General features: G+C 52.3%; 8 protein-coding genes across 8 annotated transcripts; 4 read left to right on the forward strand and 4 right to left on the reverse strand.

Moving 5' to 3' along the window:
• Window positions 1–1,590: 1,590 nt before the first annotated feature.
• Window positions 1,591–7,230, forward strand: COCVIDRAFT_95021 (glycosyltransferase family 2 protein; the record flags this gene model as incomplete). The annotated part of the gene is made up of 3 exons (XM_014702701.1): window positions 1,591–1,871; window positions 1,933–7,098; window positions 7,149–7,230. 3 exons carry the CDS (start codon window positions 1,591–1,593, stop codon window positions 7,228–7,230), a joined length of 5,529 nt encoding a protein of 1,842 aa, XP_014558187.1.
• Window positions 7,231–8,029: 799 nt separating this feature from the next.
• COCVIDRAFT_95103 (hypothetical protein) lies at window positions 8,030–11,353 on the forward strand (the record flags this gene model as incomplete). The annotated part of the gene is made up of 3 exons (XM_014702702.1): window positions 8,030–8,488; window positions 8,546–11,061; window positions 11,110–11,353. The coding sequence occupies 3 exons, from the start codon at window positions 8,030–8,032 to the stop codon at window positions 11,351–11,353; spliced, it is 3,219 nt and encodes a 1,072-aa protein (XP_014558188.1).
• Window positions 11,354–12,863: 1,510 nt separating this feature from the next.
• COCVIDRAFT_14632 (hypothetical protein) lies at window positions 12,864–14,540 on the forward strand (the record flags this gene model as incomplete). Its single annotated transcript, XM_014702662.1, has 1 exon — window positions 12,864–14,540. The coding sequence occupies one exon, from the start codon at window positions 12,864–12,866 to the stop codon at window positions 14,538–14,540; it is 1,677 nt and encodes a 558-aa protein (XP_014558148.1).
• Window positions 14,541–15,915: 1,375 nt separating this feature from the next.
• Window positions 15,916–16,676, reverse strand: COCVIDRAFT_25257 (hypothetical protein; the record flags this gene model as incomplete). Its single annotated transcript, XM_014702678.1, has 2 exons — window positions 15,916–16,562; window positions 16,616–16,676. 2 exons carry the CDS (start codon window positions 16,674–16,676, stop codon window positions 15,916–15,918), a joined length of 708 nt encoding a protein of 235 aa, XP_014558164.1.
• A 1,659-nt stretch (window positions 16,677–18,335) lies between these two features.
• Window positions 18,336–18,824, reverse strand: COCVIDRAFT_94977 (hypothetical protein; the record flags this gene model as incomplete). The annotated part of the gene is made up of 2 exons (XM_014702703.1): window positions 18,336–18,694; window positions 18,761–18,824. 2 exons carry the CDS (start codon window positions 18,822–18,824, stop codon window positions 18,336–18,338), a joined length of 423 nt encoding a protein of 140 aa, XP_014558189.1.
• A 1,399-nt stretch (window positions 18,825–20,223) lies between these two features.
• Window positions 20,224–21,261, reverse strand: COCVIDRAFT_95089 (hypothetical protein; the record flags this gene model as incomplete). The annotated part of the gene is made up of 3 exons (XM_014702704.1): window positions 20,224–20,817; window positions 20,874–21,062; window positions 21,208–21,261. 3 exons carry the CDS (start codon window positions 21,259–21,261, stop codon window positions 20,224–20,226), a joined length of 837 nt encoding a protein of 278 aa, XP_014558190.1.
• A 389-nt stretch (window positions 21,262–21,650) lies between these two features.
• Window positions 21,651–21,812, forward strand: COCVIDRAFT_55293 (hypothetical protein; the record flags this gene model as incomplete). Its single annotated transcript, XM_014702705.1, has 1 exon — window positions 21,651–21,812. A coding segment is annotated over one exon (162 nt), but the record flags the coding sequence as incomplete, so codon positions are not given.
• Window positions 21,813–22,889: 1,077 nt separating this feature from the next.
• COCVIDRAFT_14636 (hypothetical protein) lies at window positions 22,890–24,859 on the reverse strand (the record flags this gene model as incomplete). The annotated part of the gene is made up of 3 exons (XM_014702663.1): window positions 22,890–23,995; window positions 24,044–24,621; window positions 24,669–24,859. The coding sequence occupies 3 exons, from the start codon at window positions 24,857–24,859 to the stop codon at window positions 22,890–22,892; spliced, it is 1,875 nt and encodes a 624-aa protein (XP_014558149.1).
• Window positions 24,860–25,214: the final 355 nt, after the last annotated feature.

The raw sequence follows: 25,214 nt of genomic DNA on the forward strand, positions 1-25,214 counted from the left end.
AAGTCTGGCGAGCAATGGGCGGCGTGATGGCAAAAAACGAACGAGGATGCGCGTTTTTGCTTGTCAGACAATGTCATGCCATGCCGCCAGTCAGGTATCGATAAAGAAGAGGCAGGCGACGGCTGCCCGCTGCCCGCCTGGGCCCGTGGGGATCGCTGCCGGCGCCATGATCAAAATCTTGTTGTCGAGCGCAGGGGGGCCGCGGTGGTCGTGGTGTCGCAGGCCTGGCATGCATTTCCCAATATTCACACGGGCTCCCCCTTCATCTACGGGGGACATGTGCACGCCTCGCCCGCCATGTCGACGACCGTTTCACCTCTCAATTTGGCCACGCACGCGCATCAGGAGACGAGTCAATCCTCCGCCTTTGTGCTCGGTCAGCAGTATGGCCCTGTATTGGATGTACCTATGAATGGTGCAGGATGGACATGCGTACATGTGTAGCGTGTGTATATAGTACGGACGGACGTACTGACGGACATGTGCTCGTGTGTGTGCGTGTGTGGTCCGCCCTCGACCTGGTGGAGCGGTGGGCCTCGATAGATTCTAGCGCTGGTGTGCAGAATCGGCAGTCACGTGATGGTCCGCTTCTCTGGGAGCAGCCGTGTCTCGAGCTGACGACTGCAACGTTGGCTACGCAATCGATACACCCTCCCCAGCCCTCTAGTGCATTGCAACATGCAGTCAGTAGGCGTCGTTGCCGCCACCCGACTTGCTGGCCTGCGCTGCGAACACCAGTAGTGGTAAGTCATGTCTTGCTTCTTCAGCTTGCTCGTCTGCTTCTTCTTCCCCATAGTTCCGCCTCCGCAGTCAACAGGCTCAACAATCCTTTACCGGACGGCCACAGCGCACCCTCTGGTGGTGCATTTGTGCTTGTTTCCCCCTCTCGTCTCGTCTCCTCCCCCGCCCATGTATCCTGGAGAGCGTTGAGCAAGAAACGGTCATATTGCCGTGGGTGCCAAAGAATTGGAAATGCTCCGCAGAGGCTTCTCCTGCTTGGCCGCATCAACCAAAGCAGACGGGTGGAGCCGTCGAGGCGGATGCGAGACGCAATAGCCCGCTTGTGCTGTATTCTATTCTATTTTTGCGCCCCCTTTTCGTGATCGCTGCGTCTCCTGGTCAACCCGCGCCATGTCTCGATCTGTGCGCCCGTCGGGCAAAGCGTACTAGCAACTGGCTAGCTACAGGCATACCACGGCCCATGCACCCTCGCATCTCGCAGACGGCCAGTATTCCACCACCGAGACCCCTTTGCCAGCTACTAGCAACGGCCCTGGACGTCTTCTACCTTCGTTCGTTTGTACTGTAAACCTTTCATCACGCTCGCTGTTTGTAATTCCTCTTCTTGGGCCTGCCAGTCACTTCGTTTGTCGTGACGCCTTCGTTTTTTTCTTCTGGCTGCTCTGTCCGCCCCCCTAGTTGTGCAGCCCAGCCCTACGGACACGGCCGCCGCTGTCTTGTCGTAGACATTCACCCTACCCAGCCAGCACCTCCTCAATCTCACCCGCTCCTGCCGTCTGAATTCGCGGCCGCCCTTGCCTGACTTCCACGGTCGCTACTCACGCTCCCACGGGGACGCGTCTGCACACCATGGCTTCCAACCCGCTGCAGAATCCCTCGCTGCCCTCGCTGCCCCAGCATCAGCAAAACGACACGGGCCTGACTTCTGCCCTCGCCAGTCGCTACCACGCACATCTCCCCATTGCCCATCTCTCCTCACAAGGCATTGTTGCCATCAACACTTGCACAGACTCGAGTCTTGGTGTCGATGGCGGCAAGGAGGGAAGTGCCCAGCAGGCCGCCGAGGACCTCTCCCAGCGCGCCTACACTCGTCTCGGTCAACGTTCCGAGGACCAGGCTGTCGTCTTCCTGTACGTCCCTCCTCATCCCATAGCATGCACCTCTGTCTTCTGTATCTAACCCCCCGTCCAGCGGCGAGTCCGGCTCCGGAAAGACGACCATTCGCGGTCACATGCTGAGGTCCTTCCTCTCCTACTCGTCCACGCCCCTCTCCAAGAAGATTGAACATGCAAACTTCGTTTTCGATGCCTTTACCACGACAAAGTCCCTCACGACCCCGCAAGCTTCCAAGTCTGGTCTCTTATTAGAGCTCCAGTATAATACCGCCACCGCTAATCACGCCACTCTCCTCGGTGCCCAGTTCCTCGCACACCGTCTCGAGCGCAGCCGCATCGCCTCGGTCCCCACCGGAGAGCGTACCTACCATGTCCTCTACTACCTCCTCGCCGGCACCAGCCCCAACGAAAAGAAGCACCTGTTCCTTGATGCCATAGGTGGCGACGGTTCCGGAGGCAACCGCGCCTCGATTGGCGCCAACAAGAGATGGCGATACCTCGGCCATCCTACTCAGCTCAAAGTGGGCATCGACGATGCAAAGGGCTTTGCTGACTTCAAGTCTGCCCTCCGAAGGCTCGAGTTTGGCAAGGAGAGCATTGCCGGCATTTGCGAGGTCATGGCCACCATTCTGCACATCGGACAGCTCGAGTTTGAAATGGGCCAGAACACAACACCCGCACCCGACGAGAGCGGTGGATACTCGCACGAGGGTGGTGAATCCATCACTGTTGTCAAGAACAAGGAAGCTCTCAACCCCATTGCCCAGTTCCTCGGTGTGTCCATTCCCAGTCTCGAGCAGAGTCTGCGATACAAGTCCAAGACGCTGTACCGTGAGCGTGTCACTGTTATGTTGGATCCCAAGGGTGCCCGCGCCAACGCAGATGAGCTGGCTCGCTCCCTCTACTCACTCCTCGTCACATGGGTCATGGAGCAAATGAACTCAAGAATCTCCGTCCCTGCTGAGGAGATCTCCAACACCGTGTCCCTTGTAGATTTCCCTGGTTTTGCCAACTTTGCCTCGACGGGCTCAGCCCTAGACCAGCTGCTCAACAACACAGCCAATGAGTCTTTGATCTCTTTCTGCCAGGAGAGCTTCTTCCAACGTCAAATCCAGGAACTAGAGGCTGAAGAGATTTCCTTGCCTCCCATGGCATTCTACGACAACACTGCCGTCAAGGCGGGCTTGATGAAGCCAGGCAACGGACTGCTCAGCATTCTTGACGATCAAATGCGTCGTGGTAAAACCGACATGCAGTTCCTCGAGGCCATTCGCAAGCGTTTTGACGGAAAGAACCAGGCCATTGTTCCAGGTAGCCTGACAGTCGTGCAGCCGGGAAGCAACTTCCCCACACCCAATACCTCGCCTGCCTTCACCATCCGTCATTTCACTGGTGATGTAGACTACAGTGTCGAGGGTCTTATGGAGGAGAACGCTGAACTCATTTCTGGTGACATGATGCATCTGCTCAAGTCTGCCCAGGCTCCTTTCATCCAACAGCTTTTTGGACAAGAGGCCCTGCAGAAGATGTCTCATCCCAAAGAAAAATCCACCATTGTCCAGGCTACCGTCAGCTCCAAGCCTACCCGCCAGCCAAGCATGGCAAAACGCAAGGCTGACAAGACTGGCCGCTTTGGACGTCCTCTCAACGTTTTCGACGAGGACGCCATGAGCGATGCAGAGAGCACCACTTCAGGAGTCAGGAAGCCTGGCGAATCGGCCAAGCAAACTGGTGCTGCAGGTCAATTCATCAGTTCTCTGAGGACCATTGAGTCGACGCTCCGCAAGGCCAATGCCTACTTCGTCTTCTGCTTGAAGCCCAATGACCGAAGAATTGCCAACCAATTCGACAGCAAATGCGTGCGCCAGCAGGTGCAGGCTTTGGGCATTGCTGAGATTAGTCAACGCTTGCGCGTCGCTGATTACAGCATTTTCATGCCGTTTGCCGAATTCCTCGGACTTGCTCAAACTGATCTCGCTATCGTGGGAAGCGACAAGGAGAAGGCTGAGATGGTTCTCGATCAAAAGCCATGGCGAGAGAATGAAGTTCGCGTCGGAGCCACTGGTGTATTCCTGAGCGAGAAGTGCTGGCTCGAGATTGCAAACATCTCCGGTGTCACTTCCTACGCACGCGGCCCAGTTGACTCCAATGATAATCTGCACACTCCTGATGCTGGCCGCTCTTTTGGCGATGCTCGAGCGGGTCTGCTTTCACCATCGCCTGGCGGATACTATGATGATAAGGGTGGCAACTATTTCGGCGCTCGAGACATTGATGCTCGTTCAGAAGCCCCATCTGGTATCACCAACGGTGACATGTTCCACGGTTTGGAACAGCCAAAGGCCTTGGATGAGAAGACTGAAGACGCAAAGCTGGAAGAGGTCGAAACAGTCCCTGTTTCCGGCAGCCGAAAGCGATGGGTCTTCATTGTTTACCTCATGACTTGGCTCATCCCTGACTGGGCTATCCGAGTCATCGGGCGGATCCCCCGTAAAGATGTTCGTATGGCGTGGCGTGAAAAGCTGGCCATCAACATGATCATTTGGTGGAGTTGTGCCTTCGTCATTTTCCTCATGATTGGTTTCCCCAGGGTCATTTGTCCTAAGCAAAATGTCTACTCCACTGCCGAATTGTCCTCTTTCGACGGCAAGGAAAACAGGAAAGCCTACGTGGGCATCCGTGGTGTAGTTTACGATCTTGGCTCATTCATCCCTCACCACTACCCTAGCATTGTCCCTCAGAAGAGTTTGGAGAAGTATGCTGGAAAGGACGCCACCAATCTGTTCCCTGTACAAGTCTCTGCTTTGTGCTTGGGTAAGAGCGGTCAAGGAATCGACCCTGCCGTCCAGCTCAACTACAAGAACTCCAACTACACTGACTCCACCGTCAACAACCTGATCAGTGCCACCGACTTGAACGCTCAATATCACGACTTCCGCTCCTTCACCAACGATTCTCGCCCCGATTGGTGGTACGAGCAGCAAATGTTCCTCAAGGCCAACTACTTGAAGGGACGTCTTGGTTACAGTCCTCAGTACCTCAAAACGCTTGCTTCAAAGAGTAACGCTATCGCTTACATGAACGGCAAGGTGTACGACCTCACGGACTACATCCCCGGTGGTCGTCAGGTCAAGTTCCCCGCTGGTCAAGATCAAGGTAACGGTGGCATTGACACCAACTTCATGGAAGACTCTGTTGTGGACATTTTCCGAGTTCAGGCTGGTAAAGATATCAGCAAGTACTGGGACAACCTTCCTTTGAACGCCCAGTCCAAGTCGAACATGCTGACCTGTCTCAACAACCTCTTCTACGTCGGAGATGTCGACACGAGGAACTCGGCAAGGTGTCAATTTGCTACCTACTTCCTGCTTGCCATCTCCATCATGTTGGCCGCCATTGTTGCTTTCAAGTTCCTTGCAGCTCTCCAGTTCAGTCGCAAAACCGATCCGGAAAACCTCGACAAGTTCATCATCGCCACTGTCCCTGCGTATACCGAAGACGAGGAGTCTCTGCGCCGTGCCATTGATTCTGCTGCCAGGATGAAGTATGACGACAAACGTAAACTCCTCGTTATTGTCTGCGATGGTATGATTATCGGTCAAGGAAACGACAAGCCAACTCCCCGTATCGTGCTCGACATTCTTGGTGTACCGGAAGCCACAGACCCAGACCCATTGAGTTTCGAGAGTTTGGGTGAAGGTCAACGCCAGCACAACATGGGCAAGATTTACTCTGGTCTGTATGAAGTACAGGGTCACATTGTTCCCTTCTTGGTCATCGTCAAGGTCGGAAAGCCCTCTGAAGTCTCCAAGCCTGGTAACCGAGGAAAGCGTGACTCCCAGATTGTCCTCATGCGGTTCTTGAACCGCGTTCACTACAATCTTCCCATGAGCCCGCTGGAACTTGAGATGCATCACCACATCCGTAACATCATTGGTGTCAATCCCACCTTTTATGAGTTCCTGCTGCAAATCGACGCCGATACTGAGATTGCATCCGACTCCGCTACTCGATTCGTTGCTGCTTTCCTTCACGATACTCGTCTGCTTGCTATTTGTGGTGAAACGGCTCTCAGTAACGCCAAGTCTTCATTTGTCACGATGATGCAGGTTTACGAATACTTCATTTCTCACAACTTGACAAAGGCTTTTGAGAGTTTGTTCGGCTCCGTCACCTGTCTTCCCGGTTGTTTCACCATGTACCGTATCCGCGCTGCCGAGACTGGAAAGCCATTGTTCGTCAGCAAAGAAGTCGTGGAAGCCTATCAAGAGATTCGAGTCGATACGCTGCACACCAAGAACTTGCTGCATCTCGGAGAAGATCGTTATCTGACCACGCTGCTCATCAAGTTCCATCCCAAGTACAAGACCAAGTATACCATGCGAGCACACGCCTGGACTGTCGCTCCTGATAGTTTCTCTGTCTTCATCTCACAACGTCGTCGCTGGATCAACTCTACAGTGCACAACTTGGTCGAACTGATTCCGCTGCAGCAACTGTGTGGTTTCTGCTGTTTCAGTATGCGCTTCATTGTCTTCATGGATCTTCTTTCGACCGTTGTCCAGCCCGTCATTATCATCTACATTGGTTACCTTGCTTATGTGCTGATCTACACGCCGGACGTTGTACCCATAACGGCATTCATTCTCTTGGGTGCAATCTATGGTTTGCAAGCAATCATCTTCATTGTCCGACGCAAATGGGAAATGATTGGCTGGATGATCATCTACATCTTTGCCACTCCGGTCTTCTCTTTCGCCCTCCCATTGTACTCTTTCTGGTTCATGGACGATTTCTCATGGGGTAACACACGTCTTATCGTTGGTGAAAAGGGTCAGAATATCGTTGTATCAGACGAGGGCAAGTTCGACCCTGCATCCATTCCCAAGAAGCGATGGGAAGAATACCAGGCAGAGATGTGGGAGCAGCACACAATCCGCGATGACCGCTCGGAGGTTTCCGGTTACACATACGCCACCAGGAAGCCATTCGGAAACGCATCTGTCGCTGGCTCAGAGTACGGAGGCATGGCCCCATCTCGATCCATGTCTCATCTCAATCTTCCCCGCTACGACAACCATTCACGACTGAGTCTCGCGCACAGCGGTCATGGAATGGACAGTATGGAGATGGCCAACCTGCCAAGCGATGAGGCCATCCTGGTTGAGATCAAGGATATTCTGTCCAAGTCTGACCTCATGAATGTCACCAAGAAGCAGATCAAGAGTGAGCTAGAGCAAAGGTATGGTTTTCTGAAATTCCTTCTTATGGCTTCAACTAACAGTTTAATAGATTTGGATGTGATCTCACGCTCAAGAAGCAGTTTATTGGTTCTGCGGTCGAGTCGCTGCTCATCAGTGGCCAGCTGTACTAGGGCTTTTGAGCTTGTTACTTTGTGTTTTGCCGTGCGATGCTAGCTTATAACATCGAGCTTCTGCCGTCATCATTACCTAATGTCGCATTCTATTCGGTCGGAGTTTAATTTGAAAGGGGCGTTTATTCTTTTAGAGTTATGGAACGGTCGCAGCTATAGTCAGTCACTTATACTGGTTTTGCATTGGGAAGGGAAAAAAAATAGGAGTAGATATACCGCCGTAAGATAAGCACGTCTCACCATGAGGCATTGAAACGTAATCACCCCCGCCTTGAATGTGTTCTAGTAGCTTGTCTTATCACTTTCGTGTCCATATCTTTGATTAGATATATTCTTGCTGATGCTGGTGACCAGGTGAACTCTACTGCCCATGGGTGGGTGGTCCGAGCGCCTGCAGAATTACCCCTCCAAAGTCGCCCGCCGCCGCCGCACAGAACAATCGATAACAAACGGAAATTCGCTGCCTCGTGTGTGCGTTTAGCCTTTGCTGTGGCTTCTGGGTGCAAGTTTCTACAACGCTCTTTTTCCACGTACGGTCCAGGCCTTCATTGGTTGAAGTCTTTGACTCACGGGACCTGGGTTCGGTTGGGCTCCAGTTTTACTGACAGTTGTTGGCCACTCCTTCATCTGCTGCTTGAAGCTTGACAGCGCTAGTACCACATCCGCCGCCTCGCACTGAACTTCCCCTCCACTCGCCTTCCGAGCGTGATTGCGCTGTGCTCGTCACCGGAACGTCTTCTTCACGGCGACTGCATATTCCATCTCGCATAACCGCTCGACTTAATACACTTGATACACAATGCCGCCAAAGAAGAAGGGCAACAAGAAGGCGCAGGATGACGACTGGGAGGCCGAGTTAGGCGAGACCATTGCGCCACAGAATGGGGATGCAGCAGAAGCAGAGCCTGAAGATGCTGCTGCAGAGGACGATGCCGCAGGCGGAGGCCTGATGGCTGCCCTCGCAAAGCGTGGCAAGAAGAAGAACAAGAAGGGCGCCAACCCAGATGTCGAAGGCGAAGATCCGCCTGCTGACGGTGCAGGTGGAGACTTCCAGGACAAGGCACCACAAGAAGGGGGCTTCGACGACGATGATGACGACGTTTTCGCTGGCAACTACGGCAAGAAGAAGGGCAAGGGCGGTGCTGCAAAGGCAGAAGAGCCTGCAGAGGAGAAGCCTACGGATGCGCCGCGAGTGAAAACCAAGGCGGAGAAGGAAAAGGAGAAAAAGGAGAAGGAGAAGCAGCGAAAGAAGGAACTGGTACGTTTGTCGTTGTAGAAGCACTCGGCATTGTTCTCGACTAACAAATCGTTGTAGGCTGCGAAGAAGAAGGCCAGTGGCCCTGCAAAGGCCGAACCTGAAAAGGCTGCCGAGTCCAAGCCAGCCGCCGCCGCCTCTACGCCTACACCTGCTGCAGAGGCCGCCCCTGCTGCTGGTGGCAAGAAGAAGAAGATCAACCCTGCTCTAGCCGCCCTTCAGAAACAACAGGAAGAGCGTAGGAAGAGAGAAGAGGAGATTGCGCGCGCCGAGGCCGAAGAAAGAGAAAGGCTACTCGAGTTGGAGCGACAAGAGGCAGAGGAGCAAAAGCGCAAAGAAGAGGCCAAGGCGTTGAAGAAGCAAAGGGAGAAGGAAAAGATTGAGCAGCTCAAGAAAGAGGGCAAGTACATGACCAAAGCCCAAAAGGAAGCAAAAGCCAAGAACGAGCTACGTCTACAGCAGTTGCTCGAACAAGGAAACACAAAGGTCGCAGGCCTGGCTGACGAGCCTGAAAAGAAGAAGAAGCCAGTATATGATGACCGGAAAAAGAAGAAGAAGGGTGAGAGTCAAAAGGAGAAGGAGGCTCGTGAGGCTGAAGAGGCTGCCAAGAAGATGGAAGAACTCAGGCTAGCTGAGGAACAAGCCGCCAAGGCAGCCGAAGAGGCCGAGAAAGCCCGCCTCGATGCAGAAGCAAAGAAAGGTGAAGATGGAGACTCTGCAGACGACTGGGAGGCGCAAGCCGACGAGCTAGATGGCGTCAAAGACAGCTGGGACGTCGATACCGACGAGGAAGAAGAGCGCAAGGCGAGCGAGAAGAAGGCCAAGGAAGAGAAGGTTGCAGCAGAGAAGGCAGCTGCCGAAGAAGCTAAGAAGGACAATTCAGAGTCAGATTCTGAAGAAGATAGTGACGACTCGTCTGAAGATGAGCAAGGAACTGCCGCCCAAAGAGCCGAAGCTGCGCGCAAAGCTGCTGCTGCTGAACGACGCAAACAAGCTCACGAGGAAGCCATGGCAGCCCGGTCCAAAGACAACCTCCGCTCTCCCATTTGCTGTATTCTTGGTCACGTCGATACCGGTAAAACGAAGTTGCTTGACAAGATTCGACAGACCAATGTGCAGGAAGGCGAAGCTGGAGGTATCACCCAACAGATTGGTGCCACTTACTTCCCCGTCGAAGCACTCCAGAAGAAGACTGCGGTTGTCAACAAGAATAACGAATTCGTCTTCAACGTTCCCGGTCTCCTCGTCATTGACACACCTGGTCACGAGTCTTTCACCAACCTCCGATCTCGCGGTTCATCGCTCTGTAACATTGCCATCCTCGTCATTGACATTATGCACGGTCTTGAGCCCCAGACTATCGAGTCCATGAAGCTTCTCCGAGACAAGCGAACACCTTTCATCGTGGCGCTCAACAAGATTGATCGTCTGTTCGGCTGGAAGAAGATTGACAACAACGGTTTTGAGGACAGTTTCAGCCTGCAGAAACAGTCCGTCCAGAGTGAATTCGAGGAGCGATGGAACTTTGTTCGCACGCAGCTGCAAGAACAGGGTTTCAACTCGGAGCTCTTCTTCAAGAACAAGAACATGTCAAAGTATGTGTCCGTATGCCCGACCTCGGCACACACCGGAGAGGGTATTCCAGATATGATCAAGCTCATTGTCAAACTTACTCAAGAACGCCTGACCAACAACCTCATGTACCTCTCCGAGGTCGAGTGTACTGTTCTCGAAGTCAAGGTCATTGAAGGTCTCGGTACGACAATCGATGTCATCCTGTCAAACGGTGTGCTTCATGAGGGTGATCGAATTGTGTTGTGCGGTAATCCAGAACCCATAGCAACGAATATTCGAGCGCTCTTAACGCCTGCCGAGATGAAGGAGTTGCGTGTCAAATCTCAATACGTACACAACAAGGAAGTCAAGGCTGCCATGGGTATCAAGATTGCTGCCGATGGTCTTGACCAAGCCATTGCTGGTTCGCGACTACTCGTTGTTGGTCCGGATGACGACGAAGAAGACCTCATGGACGAAGTCATGGGTGACCTCGCCCACCTGCTCAGCAAGGTATCCAAGACTGGTCGTGGTGTTTCCGTTCAGGCCTCCACTCTCGGATCTCTTGAGGCGTTGCTCGAGTTCCTGCGCGTTTCCAAGATTCCCGTCTCTACCATCTCCATCGGACCTGTCTTCAGGAAAGATGTGCTTCGTGCAGGAATCATGTTAGAAAAGGCCAAAGAGTATGCCGTCATGTTGTGTTTTGATGTCAAGGTTGACAAGGAAGCCAAAGCCTTCGCTGAGGAGATTGGCGTCAAGATCTTCGAAGCGGATATCATCTACCATTTGTTTGACAAGTTCACGGCGCATATGAAGCAACTTGAGGAGCAAAGGAAGGAGGAGTCCAAGATGTTGGCTGTCTTCCCGTGCGTACTCAAGCCCGTTGCCGTCTTCAACAAGACCAATCCCATCATCATTGGTGTGGATGTTGTTGAAGGTGCTTTGAGAATGACAACTCCAATCTGCGCAATCAAGAAGAATGCTGCCACTGGCACCAAGGAAATCATTCAACTCGGAAGAGTGTAAGTCTTGTAATCCTCTACGATATATAATCTGCTAATCCGTCACAGTACATCCATTGAGCGAGACCACAAGCCGATGCAGATTTGTAAGAAGGGTCAGCCTTCCGTCGCTGTCAAGATTGAAGCCAGCAGCCAGCCTATGTACGGTCGTCACTTGGAAGAGGGCGATACGCTGTACTCTGCCGTGAGCAGGAAGAGTATTGATACGCTCAAGGAGTTTTTCAGAAGCGATGTCAGTCAGGAGGAGTGGAAATTGATCGTGCAGCTCAAGCAGCTGTTCGATATTCAGTAAATCCTTCTGGAAAAGAAACAATAAAAAAAAGTCGGGAAGGCTAGATGAGATGGGCATGGAAACGGAAAGTACTTGAGGAGCATATGAGGAGGAAGCGTAGAAATAGCATACTTGGGTGAGAAAAGGGTAAGGTAACGAGAGAGACGTAGTGTATAAGTTCTGGTTGTCAATGTATAGTTTACAAGTTTTTATGTTCGTACACTCTGTGTTTCATGAAGCATGTTGTTTTTGATTTAGCATGGAAGTGGTGGTGACTTCTACGTTGGAGACTTTATTTCCTGGCTTAGGGCATGCTCTTTGTACTTGGCTTTTTCTGATTCGCGTCTATGTCTTATTACTCTCTTTCGTGTATTGCTACTCGTAGCGTGTGACTTTCTGCTCTCATCTTTATACTTGAAAAATGTAGTAAAATAGTAGCCAGTGAATTATCAATCATGCCAGCCCCCTTTTCCTGTCTCGCAAGAGTCCTGATACTGTCGCATTCATGCTCGGCTGTAGTCTTAGAACGACCAAATAATAGTGGAGATGTGACTTGGGTCATCCTATCCTGCGGCGCGTTCCCCCTCGGCCTCGCCGTGAAATCCAACAACAGCCTCGGCATGAATGTGCAGACTCACGAGTCACGCGTGGGTAACAGATAAGACCCTTGAGAAGGGGGGGATTCAAACAATTTTTTTCTTTACCAGACCATTCAAACAAAAAATCCCGTTCTGCCTAGCCGCACGTAATTGAAATGCACACTAATTTCATTACTGGACGCATAACTTTAGCAACAGGAGGGGAAAAAAAACATGTTCTAATTGATCACCACAAAAAGGGCGAACACGTGAAGCCAGCAAGAAAAAAAAACAAGCACCCACAAAATCTCCCTACAAGACCCACCTTTCTACCTGCCTACCAGAATAAAGCGATCGGCCCGGTCCCGACGACGCCCTTAGCATTAGCCTCAGCTCGGTTCCCCCCCCCCCCCACGCCATCACATCCTGAGGCTCAACAATGCCCAAACCAATGCCCCCAAATCTGCACTCTGGCGTCAAGATCGCCGCGACAAAGACGCCATCATCACGTATCGCGAGATCGGGAAGGGTAAAATAGAGTTCCGACATTATCATTGCGGGGGCATTTGCAGCGCGCGGCTGTCCTATTACTATATGTGTGTACTTGACTGGAGGGCTAGAGAGTTAGCTTAATGATCATCTTATCTACATGTACGGATTGAAGCATGACGCCTACACATCGGTGCGCTACCGACGTTATGGGTCTCAAAATCAAGGTGGGAAACTCCTACCGGAGGAATGTGTGGATCGGGGCCCAAGCGTCCTTTTTTTTGCATCTTGCTTGTTTCGTTTTGCTTGCTACGGTTAGGAGTTCGTGTGTGAGTGTGGGTTTCGATGTTTCTCAACTTTTTTTTTCTTTCCTCTTCTTCAGACTATCCAAGATTCTTTCGGTATTCTTTCGTAAAAGAAATTAAATTTCAAGAGTGGCTTATTTTTATTTTTCTGACTTTTCGATGGTTGGTGGTGTACCGAGTCCGTCGCGTCGGGCATCGTCGTCGGAAAATACGGCGGTATCGACAAGACGGGCGAGCCGCGAGGATGTGGAGAAGGCTGCTGAGCAGAGTCGGCAGTCGTCGGTGCAGGAAGGCATGGTGAATCCCGGGTATGGCGAGGAGAAGCAGGTACAGCAGAGCTCGGGTTTGGATACTACAACTGCAGCAACAGTGAATGCGACCGACGCACCCTTACAACCACAAGAACGACCAAAAGCCATAGATTGGGATGGCCCGGATGACCCTCTTAACCCACACAATTGGAGTGCAGCACGGAAGTGGTTCCAGACGTATACGATATCCGGGATTGCGTTTGTAGGCACGTTTGCCTCGTCAGTGTTTACGCCTGCGATTGAAGTGGCCGCTTTGGAACTCAACTCCTCGCTTCTTGTTTCAACTTTTGCGTACTCGATCTACTCGCTTGGCCTGGCATTTGGCGGACCATTTGCAGCACCTCTGAGTGAGACATTCGGACGGCGTCCCGTTATTTTCATCAGCCTGCCTATCTTTGCGCTGTTCACCTTGGGAACTGGATTTGCAAACAGCATGGCCACGTTGGTGATTCTACGGTTCTGGTCTGGATTTTTTGCCGCGCCGAGTCTGAGTATGGGGTCTGGGACGCTGAGTGATATATGGCCGCCTGAGAAACGGTCAGGTCCTATGTCATTATACGTTGCAACACCCTTTTTTGGACCAGCCATAGGTCCCCTACTGGGAGCTGCCGTAACACAGAGTCAAGGATGGCGCTGGACATCGTGGCTGATACTCTTCTTCACGGTCGTGCTCGTTATAGCGCCCGCACCTTTCTTCGTGGAATCATACAAGCCCGTCCTACTCCGTCAGCGCGCAAAAAAACTCAATCTCCCGCTTCCACTCTCACCAACCGAAGGCATGCCACTGCCAAAAATCGTCAGCACATATGTGACAAAAACGCTTACCCGGCCAATGCACATGCTCTTGACCGAACCCATCATCGCCACATTCAATGCGTATAGTGCCTTCAACTTTGGTCTCCTCTACGCCTTCTTCGCCGCCTTCCCATACGTCTTCAAGAAAGAATACGGCTTCGACAGTCTCTCCACCGGCCTAACGTTTCTCGGTCTAGGAGTCGGCGTCATCGTCGCAACAGCATGCATCGTCTCCTTCAGCAAATTCTACTACATTCCGCGCGTGAGGCAGGCAGTCATCGAAAAGCGGCCACCCCCACCATTCGCAACGTCGCGATTAAAACCGGAAAAACGTCTCGGGCTCGCTATTGCTGGCGGTCCCCTTTTGACCATCAGTCTCTTCCTCTTCGGATGGTCAGCTGCATACGGTGTGCACTGGATCGTGCCTACGATCGCTGAAGTATTTTTCGGCTGCGGCAACATGCTCATATTCATGGCGTGCATGATGTACATGACGGACACATATGGACCGCTCTACAGCGCGAGTGCAATGGCTTCCAACGCCATTCTGCGATATGTACTTGGAGCTGTTTTCCCCCTCTTTGCAGTCCAGATGTTTAAGCATCTAGGCGCACAATGGGCTTGTACCCTATTGGGTTGTTTGAGTTTTCTGGGTGCATCCATACCGTTTGTGCTGGCGCGGTATGGCGAGGTGCTGAGGAGTAGAAGTGGATATAAGCGCGACGGATGAGGTTAATAGTAGTTAATGTTGTAGTATTGTCCTGAATCAGAGAGCGGCGGGTACGCTCTTTGTCGTCTAGCTAGAGGAACAGTATTTGTGTTAATGCTGAAGCTAATGACTATGCATGGAAAATTGATGATATTCCCTTTGCATAAAGCCATTGTAAGTTAAGAGTTTAACGACGCACCCAGTAGGAGAGCGGTGTTGGAGATAGAAGTGGTGATGAGTGTGCCTAGAGGAAATGGAAGCTCCTGTTTGATGTATGACAAATACCTTGCGGCATGCTCAGAACACAAAGTCGGATCCCAATACCCGGAAAAATTTTCCATCTTATTTCAATATTCTTTGCTCTCTCTCTTATCCTCGCAACCGACTTAAATCCTCGTACATCAGCCAACTCTAAGTTTGGCAGAACGATCGTACACGCCACTCCATACCTGTTTTTCCACCCAACCACCACCACCACCACCACCACCAAAAAGGCTACCCCATCTCTTTCCATACTTACACAGATGGCGTGTAGCAACAAAAAAAAGATGCTGACAAGAGTGGGACTCGAACCCACGCGGATTTCTCCAGTAGGGGTCTTAACAAGACTTAAATCTACCGCCTTAGACCACTCGGCCATCTTGCCGATGGAGAATTTTGAAGAATTTCCAAATTCAGATTATATGAACTTTGCAAAGAAAACGTAGACCACGTGTGCCTGTGGCATCAATACGTTGTCGTGATTGAACGGAGGAAGCAGTCTGGGATGACAAAGACTGAGGGCAATGCGGGGTAAAAGATGGGGCTGGGTCGGACACTTTTGGTTGGGATCCATCAAGAGTATTTTTGGTACATCATATAACTGGATCTGATAGGTAATATCGCTGCATACAATTATCAATATGTTAACGTCCAATGGCATTGAATCAGTTGTTCATAATAAAGTACTTGCAGGTTGCGGGCAATAAGGATTTTCTAATACGTTTCCTGAGCTATTCAAGAAGCCGATCCAGCCTTCCCTACACATCACGACGTGAGAACCGCGACTATCCAGTGTATCATGCATCGATTCTACTACATTATTTGATATTGAAGTACAAAATAACAAGACAAATCTAGAAAGAACCATTGTTTCCCACATGAGCGAAGTCAACACGCGCATCGGTTACACCATCATCACACGTAAGACCCCAGCAGCAGACAAAAAACAACTCGTAGCAAAGAACTGACAAAGAAAAAATTGCCTGAAATAATTTTCTTACCAATACACAAAAAACTATCCAACTATATACAAGTCCCATCCCAGGTTCCATCCCATCTCATCTACCCAACTGTACAATCTGAAGGTTTCAACATGCCACCTTTTTAGCACAATACATTAAAAAAATTAGAGAATCTACGCCATCCATCGCTTAGCGAGCGACTGCGCCGCCTTTGCGTCATCGGGGTTGTTCTGTGCCAAAGCCGCAAGGATAGATGCGATATCATCCTGTCTCTTCTGGATGCTTTGGCGGGCAGCAGCAGCATCATCTGGGTTGTTGGCCGCAAGAGCAGCAAGGATACTTTCGACATCGTCTTGACGCTTGCTCGCTGGCTTGGAGGCAAGTTGCTGAGCGGCAGCCGCATCGTCGGGGTTGTTGGCTGCAAGAGCGGCAAGGATGCTGTTAATGTCGTCCTGGCGCTTGCTCAAGAGAGGCTCTACGGCTTTTGAGTTGGGAACGACATAAGGCTCGCGCTTGTGCATCGGAGAAGAGGCGAGTTGCTGGGCAGCAGCAGCGTCATCTGGATTGTTGGCTGCGAGGGCGGCAAGAATGCTGTTGATATCATCCTGAGGAGCACGCTTCTGTGCGCCGTTAACGGCTTGCTGGGCAGCAGCCGCATCGTCAGGGTTGTTGGCTGCGAGAGCCGCGAGGATGGAAGCAACATCATCTTGGCGACGGAGCTTGACATTCATAACGGCAGCAGCGGCCTCGGCATCCTCGGGGTTGTTCTCACGGAGAGCCTCGAGGATGCTAGCGACATCATCCTGAGAGGCACGCGCGACTGCTTCATGTTAGATGTGCTTATCTCTTTTTATATCTAGTCACGAAGTTTACCTGACGAAGCCAAGACAATGCTGGAGAATGTAGCGACGGTGAGGAAGGATGTGTAACGCATGATTGCTACTGAATGAAATCAAGCTATAGAAGAGCGAGACAAGAAATATATACAAACAAGTAGAGTGACCGGCACAAAGGTGAGAGTATGAAAGGACTAAGGAGATGAAGTAGGTTGATTCAAAAACAAGGCGGCTATGGTAACCTAAATATGATAATCTCAAGCAAGTGTACAGGCGGAACAATGACGACTAAGCTATGCGGAATGGTGAGTTGTAGCTTGTCTCAAAATCTACCTTGGTTTCACGGTATTGCAACAATCCGAATGTTTTTGTACCGGTTCAGATGATCAGTTGCATGAATTGTTCCGTTCCGTGCAAGGAATGCTGGGTTCGTTTGGTTCTCTGATACCTCGTTTGGGGAGTATCTGGTCGTGTTGCTTGTTTCGGGAGTGGCTTCACCATCCGCTCAAACGCAGATCTGAAACATCGCAACCTCGACCTCTCTACATTGACCTGCGTCAGTCATTGCCCATGCCGAGGTTGTACAGCGTGTTGGATGAGGGATATTTCTCTAACATGACCTGCCTCAACGCTGCGTGATACTGTGTGCGATCGGTGCATGAGTAGTTACAATATTCCAGTTCTCTGACCGTTACAACATGAATCGCGCCTTGTGAAATAATTGATTTCCTTTGTGTGTATTGTTATATATTGGTGTGTAGGGGTCGTGTGTGTTCGCGGGTCTGACATCACTTGGGATGGTGCACAGCTTCGGGTAGCGCTTGGGTTGACGTTGGTAAAGATATCGCACGATACGCATTGAGTTGTCAAAGTAACATCTTCTAACACGTCAACATGGCCCAAGGAAGTAGTACACAAGCAACCATACCTCTAGTCGACAAAGATGTCCCGAGCTATAAGTTAGCATCAACAAGGGATTGAGTACGATGATTACCAAGCCCTCGACAGCACAAACTTTCGCCAAGCTGTCATTGCGCATAATTGGGCGGGTCAATAACATGTAATGAACATGGTTGGCAGAACATAACGCTTGCCATATGCGCAGATGTGCTGGTGTCGGGGTGAGGGCGTGCTTGAGCGCAAACTGCAAGCCGTTGTACGTGTCACTAGTGCGGGCCGCACGGAAGCTATCGCGGGGTTCGAGAAATGCAATTGACCTTTTCAAGGGCCCGGCCAGACAAGAAGAAGCTAAGGATGGAGCGAAGAACAAAGAGCAAAGAACACACACCAGCACTGCAGCCAGCCAAGCGAGCTGGGGAAGCGTGGTTCGGCGTCGTCACACACAAGGCGGAGGTTGGGTAAAAAGGCTTGGCATCATCAGGTCCCATCATCGGAGAGCTCAAGTCGGCACAGCTCATCACGGAACGGGGCACGGGCGTCGAGCAGCTTAGTCGTTAACTTTGCATATCCAATTGGGTTCATTGAGCTTAACATGATTCATCCGCACGTCTCATTACCGTAGCTAGAGCTTCCGCACGCATGCGTAGACAAGGAAAGCGAGCCAGAGTGGTAGCTTGCTCTTCAGATTGCTCTCTAAAGTACATGTTTTACACAATCTGACCGGCCACTAGAGTAGGAAAAGAGGTAGTAGTCGTCCCTATGCACACACCCATCCGCAAGAAAACTTTTCCACCTTGCGGCACCCCCATACCGTTGACCCCAATATGTCCGGCAGTCGATGCAATCAATGCACCCATCTATGCAACGTAGAGGAGCAAGAAAGACATCATGAGCGCGAAGAGACCAGTGGCCTCAGCGAAAGCGAAACCCAGAACGGCGTACTGGAAGAGTTGACCCCTGAGGGAAGGGTTGCGGGCAACACCCTGGATGAGGCCACCGAAAACCGTTCCGATACCAACACCAGCACCGGCAAGACCGATGGTAGCGAGACCGGCACCCTGGATCTTAGCGGCAGCGACCATGGCGGCAGCGGTGGACTCGGCGACGATGCCACGCTTCTGGATGATGTTGCGGGCGGCGTTGTTGCGGAAGGCGCTGCGGGCAGCAACCAGAGTGCTCTGCTGGGGCTGGCGGGCTGCGAGATGATGGTCAATGGCTGCTTGATGAGCTTGCAGAGCTCAAAACCAATGGCTTGAGCAACTGCGGTAGGCGCGACACATACCAGCGTTGGAGAAGCCGCGGGCGGCCACACGGGCGGCGCCGAAGGAGCGAGCAATGGCAACCATGGTGATGGTGTTGACGGTCGGAGTGGAGATGAGTTGGAGATGAATTGGTCCTTCAATGGATGCGGAGTGGTGGGAGGAGGATGGAGGAGGTGGATGCAAAAACTCGCTGAAGGGTTGATTAGCTGCCAAGAGTCCGTGCGGGAGCTCACTTCGGGTTAGCGCTGCCCGTTTACTCCCGAACACCCATCGCTTGTGTGCCTTCTTGGACGGTTCAAAGGTTGAAATTGGATTCAGGAAATGGGAGAATATCGAGGTATGTCCTGAGATAGTCTAAAGCTTGGAAATGGCCCCATTGTATCTTTGCTGGTGATGCGCATTGGGGACCACACTCGGAAGGACAGCATCCTATTGAACAATGCAACCGAGCTCCATCAACACCACGACACACAGCCATCGGGAAGTATCGCAATGGAGATACAGCGCCAATTGGAACAGTCAATCTGGCGAGAAGTTTTCAGAATGATCTGTATGTATCAATTTTCTCAGAGTTTATCGCATTTAACCACCACAATGGCTTTTGACATGAACGAGGGGAAACAAGGTTATAGCTTCCATGACTGATGCAAAATACTTCGCAGAGACGACACTCCTACTACACCACTCTATCAAGAAACTTTCTCAGTCTTTTACTCAAGCAGTACTACAGACGGGGTAGAAATGTGTCTAACCCACTAATGTCTTGACGTTCATATACTGTTGACAACCACCTGACATGATAACATGCGACCCTTGGTTATTGCATCACCCACAACGAACAGACATGGTTGTTTGATATTGCAGAGTACTACTTACCAGCACAAACCAATACTCGTACATGAATGCTCACTTTCAACGACAAAATTCGAGCTTCAACTCATATCGCTCAAACAAGCCTCTAGTCTGCCAAGGACTGGAATATTGAGGTCAAACAATCCTCACATCATGGTTAGTGTAGAGGCACCAACCCAATATCAACACGTACATGCAAATGAGCTCATGCTAGCTTTCGATGTTTCGTATCCCATTAATGGTAACTAAGTTAACCCAACAGCAAGACTTTTGATAAACACATTCCTTATCCTTCCCTTCACTGTCTTCCCCGCTTTTCCAAGCTTCTAACCCATGCAGCCATTTCAACCGTACATTCGTACGGCACACCCTCGTCAACACTTGGTATCAGCAGAGAAAAAAAAAGATTACAATACAGCCACCACCATGAGCATTGGCGACAAGAAGTGGTATTCAGACATTACACGGTCTTGCAGACCAGGTAGAGCAAGCGTCGGCACTTTACTCTCGTGGGGTGCAAGCTGGTATGGGACGAGTACTACCTCAACCCAGCACCACCGAACATTTCCCCGCATGCATGGAACAGTCGTTAGATAATCAAAGGAAACGCCTCATCGCAAGATTTTCGAACCTAGTCTACCATAGAACTGATAGGCGTACCCGCGCGGCTCTCGTCCACGAATTCACTCATCTTCATCCGCTTGTGCCTGGGGCTTTCATTCTCAATCTCCTCGAGCCGCCTCTTCAAGTCAGCCTCTCGTTGCTTAACCTCCTCGAGTTCTTTCCTCAGTGTAGATTCCGTCTGCCGCGCGGACTGCTCGCTCTGCTCGAGCTCGCTGACGCGGTTGCGGAACAGGTCATTGATGAGCTCCATCTCGGAAACACGAGTCTTCAGCGCAGTGTTTTGCGCAGCAAGTGTCTCGTATGGTAGAGGGGCTTCGAGGTGAGAACCATTGACTGATGATGTAGCAGGTGAAGGAGCTCGGAGACCGAAGCCAGGAAGCGAAGGTGAATGGAAGTCGCCGTGCAGTGCCTGCTCAAACATGTGCTGGGGTGCAATGTTGGAGGGATGGTTGAAGTTTGGGGTGCCAGTGCGTGAGATGGGAGACTGCGAACGGTCAGACAGGCCCGAGGACATCTTTCCAGACGCACGACGGTGCTGGGCGAGCGCGAGCTGGCCATCTGCATCGGGGTGCGCCGCGGGAAGACCGCCTTGGTCGCTTGTCTGCAGACTGTTAGTACGTGTATGGCAAAAAACCGGGGTGACGGGATGGTGCATACCCTTTTGCGTCCGCCTAGTCCACCGGTTTTGACGCGGTTGCGGCTCTTGATGACATCAGTCTTGAGGGAGATGGGACGTGGGCGACCGTGCAGCTTCAAGAAGAGACCGCAGGCATTGCAGAGGACCGCGCCTGTCTCATCGCGGCGCCACAAGGGCGTGGTGCTCGTGGAGCAGTTCTGGCAGACGGGCTGGGAAAGGTCAGCACAAGGACAGTGGAAGCTCCAGCATCATAGATGCGTCGTGGCTATCGATTAGATAAGAGACAAATTTGGAGCGCGATAGAGCGGGACACGCCCTCGCAACAACACCAACAATGGAGGGCGCAGGACGTACCGGAGAGCCTGCCTGTCCGCCAGCAGTCGCGGGCGCAGAGGTTGCATAAGTCATGCTGAGGCCATTAGAGGGTTTGCTGGACTCCATGTTAGCGAGGCGCAGGAAAAGTTGAGGTGCGGCACTTCGCCAAGGCTTTTGCGATAAGCCAGTTCTCAAGGTACGGCGGGCCGCAGCTACCGCCGACGCAGAGCCCTGCTGCTGGCGCCATGTTGGCCTGGGGGTGTGCAACGTACCTTTGTGGGGATGGCATCTTCTTCTCGGGCGTGTTGTTCCTCGTATTATCATTATTATCATTACTGGCTAAGTTTGCGGTGGGGCAATTGGATGCGGCGGAGGCTAGTGTGGCCAGGGAGGGCAGCTGGATCGAGGCATTGCTGCCACTGTGCTGCTGCTGCTGCTGGTGCGGAGGGGAAGCCACGGTAGAGCTTGACGAGGGTCGAGATATATCGTGGCCGATGGACGGCAGCCTGTCGTCGAGACTAGGGGGCGACGTCTTGAAGGCAGGCAGGTCAAAAACCTGCAGGATCGATGGTCTGCGAAAAGAATCGTCGACCTGGGGCCGAGGAAGAATAGCGGTAGCCAGTGCGGAAGCCGTGGTGAAGTATTAAGATCGAGAAACGCGTGGCGCTCCTCGACAAGGTCTGAAACGTATGGATGGAGGAATCCGTTGTATACCGAACGAGCAGGCTTTGGAGGTTATGGGCCCCAAAGAAAACGCGAGCAAGAAAGGATTGGAAGCGGAAAAGACTGTGCGTGGTTGGTATTAATTAAGTGAGCGACGGTAAAGAGTGACGGGCGCAAGAGCGGCAGCTGGAAAAAGGTCGAGAGGGAGAAGGTGTCAAAGAGAGGGCGCTGTGTGGGTTAAGAAGAACGAGCACGACCAGAAATTGAGCTGCAAGGTACACACGATACTTTCTCTGCGCGTCTGCGGATAAGGGGCCATAGCCCGTATCGATGCAAGGGGTTGCTATCGATATCCACCCATCCTAATTTAACTAATCTAACCACCTGCATGACCTCGAGGCTGCTGGCCCGAAGCGCCCCTCCAGCCTCTTTTGGACCTGGCTCGTTTTGGCTTTGTTGTAGTACCTGGATGCTGCGTCTCTCGACGTCGGACATGCAATCCCATCATCATCTATGTAAGTACCCCAGCCAGTTGCTCGGCCGTTGTCACAAGCAAAATGTGGCACCGCCCACAGGCTCAGCTCAGCTCGTCAGCCTCGGCCAACGGCTCTCGCTGGCTGGTGCTGGGCCATGTTCTGCAGGGTCTAGCACAACAGCTGTCGCCCAAACCAAATAGCTGTGCCGACAAGGCGCGTGGTGGTGGTTCACGGTAGGGTGGCGCTTATGCGCATGCCCCTGAGGCTCAAAGGACGCTATCCCCGCAAAGGCAATCTGTCGGCGCACGAGCCGCGCGCTAGGCCAATCAGGCCCGGCCACTCTCCAATCTGTGGCTGACGCGATAATAGAGGCTGCTCTCACGCGAGGAGCCCGTCGCTCAATCTGGAGTAACAGCGTGTCTCAGGCCCATCGCCATGCGCCTATACCCTCCCACGGCCGTCTACTATCGTCTTTTCCATTACGCGGGGGGCTGATCACGGGGTCCGCATGCGCAACTGAGTTCAGGCCACGAACGGCGATCTTCATGGATGTGCCCCTGCTGTCTGCATGCTGACTGTTGACTATCTACCAAACGAGAACCACCCCTTCTTGGCTGGCGCCTTCTCCTCCTTCTTCTCTTCCACCGGTGCTTTTTGTGCCTCTGCCTGCTGCACCGCTGGTACGCGTCCGGGGTACTCGATGTAGTTCCACGCCACGTCTAGGAACAGCGGCTTGACTGGCACAGGCTTCAGCTTGGGAGGCCATGTAACCAGATTCTTCAGGTCCACCAACCCCGAGGAAGGGTACTCGTTGAGCCTCTCCACCACAGGTGCCGCATTCGCCAGTCCAGGCTTCGTGGCCGTCTCAGAATTGGCAGACAACTGTGACAGCGCTACTACCCCGCGGTAGTGCGAGTTAAGGTTTTCCAGGGCCTTCTTGAGAGTTTGAGCTTGCTCCTCCGTCACTTGCAATCTCGGTGCTTTGGTCGTCGAAGGCGATTCAGAGCGCGGGGCAGATGCCGCTTGGCTTGCGAGGCCCAGGGCTCGGCTGCAGAGCGCCAATGCTTGTTTGGGCGTCGACAGGAAGGCGTACGAATGAGACAAGTTGAGACACTTCAATGCCTGAAAGTATGCACGCTGTCCGTCAAGCTCAGCAATAAAATCAGTGTCGCGGGCAGCACCCCGGAGGTCCTTGACTGAATCAATACTCTGCAGGATGGCATCGTACAAAGCAGTCCGTTCGCGCAACCGTGCCAGTTTGCGGCCAGTGGGCTCTTCGCGCTCTGCCCACTCTTTCCCATCTTTACGTTGCCGCCGGGGTTTTTGAGGAGGATTAGCTGGGAAAGTAAGGCCATCGTCTTTGCCGATCAACACCCTGTTACGCCCCACTCTCCAGGATATAAGGTCATAGTTGACGGCGAGATTGGTTACCCGGAGATCTTGCATGCGTGCATCACCCTCATCCACGCCTTCCTTTTCAAGCTCTTCAATTGCTCTCCGCGTTGCGTCAACGGCGTCTTGGCTCGCGATAAGAATGTCGTCGTATGCGTTGGCTCGGTCTTTGGGTGATGCGGATGAAGTAGCAGTTTCGTCCAGGACAGAAGAGGCTGTATCGACAGATGCCAATGCCTGCCCGATTGCAGCATCGACAACATTGGCTGCTCGACCGCGCCAAGTTATCTGCGAGTCTGCCTTTCTGTTAGCGAGTTCCGCAAGTGGAATTTTCCTAGACTTACGAGACGCAGCTGCTTTCTCCTCCTCCAAAGCTGCAGAGTCTAACTTCTGCACGACCTCTACCAGATTTGCATCGTCCTTGGGAAAGTACTTGATCGCAACAGAGGGGACACCCACAGTACGCGGGATGCGACTCTGGTAGGCAGCATAGCGAATGCTTGGATCCGTCGTTCCTGCCAATACTTCCTTGAACAAATCCTTCTTCGTAGCCTTGAATAGGGCGCTGTAAATGACCCGCGCTGCGGAGTAGTTTTGAAGACACAGGACCCAACGCTCCGGCGATGCGTTCTTGCTTTTGGTTCCCTCGGCTTGCTTTTCAAACTCTTGCGCTCCAGCCATGACATATGCATACGCCCTCGCTTCTAGCACATCCGTGTCCAACGCTCCGCTTGCGCTGGTGTCCGAGACGAGTTGGACGACCTGATTCGCGTATACGACGGCCTTGTGCAGGCGCGAGATGATGTGCTTGCGGGTAGAGCCGGTGATGTTCTTGTCGGCATTGTCTTCCGAGTGCGAGGCCTTCATGGCCATTGCTTGTGCCCATGCGCGCTCGGAGTTTAGCAGGAGAAGATGAAGAGCCCTGGGTTGGTCAGCGCGTGGCCGGGCAATTGTTTGGGCGTGCCATACTCGCTGTTCTTCTGGATCTCCTCAGTGGTCACCGGGGCCTTTGCAGCATATTTGGCATTCTTGGGGGTCGCCCGTCCAAGCTTCTTGTTCACGATGCGGAGGCGTCGGGCCAATTGGTCGCGGTAGGTGTTGTAGTCGCCGATGAGAAAGGCCGACTCGCGGTAGGCGGTGATAAACTTGGTGATGTCCATGGCGGCGTCGTTGGGGAGAGACGATGTAGTGGTGGGGATGCGGCTGATGTGGAGGGGCATCAATTGGCGAGCTGTCCCTCAGCCTTGCCAAGCCAATCGGAACATCAGATCATAGCGCGCCCGTAAACTTTTCGACATACTATCATAGACATTGGGCCCGCCATCGCCACGCGCACAGTCTGCCTTTCCCTTTGTTTGTGCCTATGCCTGTACCTGTACCATAGTTTCTTGCACTTCTCCGGTGCACTCTTCTGCCCATCACTGTCGCTGCCTGGTTCTCGCGAAATTTGTTTTGTTACCGCTGTCGCTCAGTTTTTGGAGGCATGCACACATGTGAGCAAACTCCGACGCTCTA

Source organism: Bipolaris victoriae, assembly GCF_000527765.1.
Source record: "Bipolaris victoriae FI3 unplaced genomic scaffold scaffold_28, whole genome shotgun sequence".
NCBI classification, from domain to species: Eukaryota; Fungi; Ascomycota; class Dothideomycetes; order Pleosporales; family Pleosporaceae; genus Bipolaris; species Bipolaris victoriae.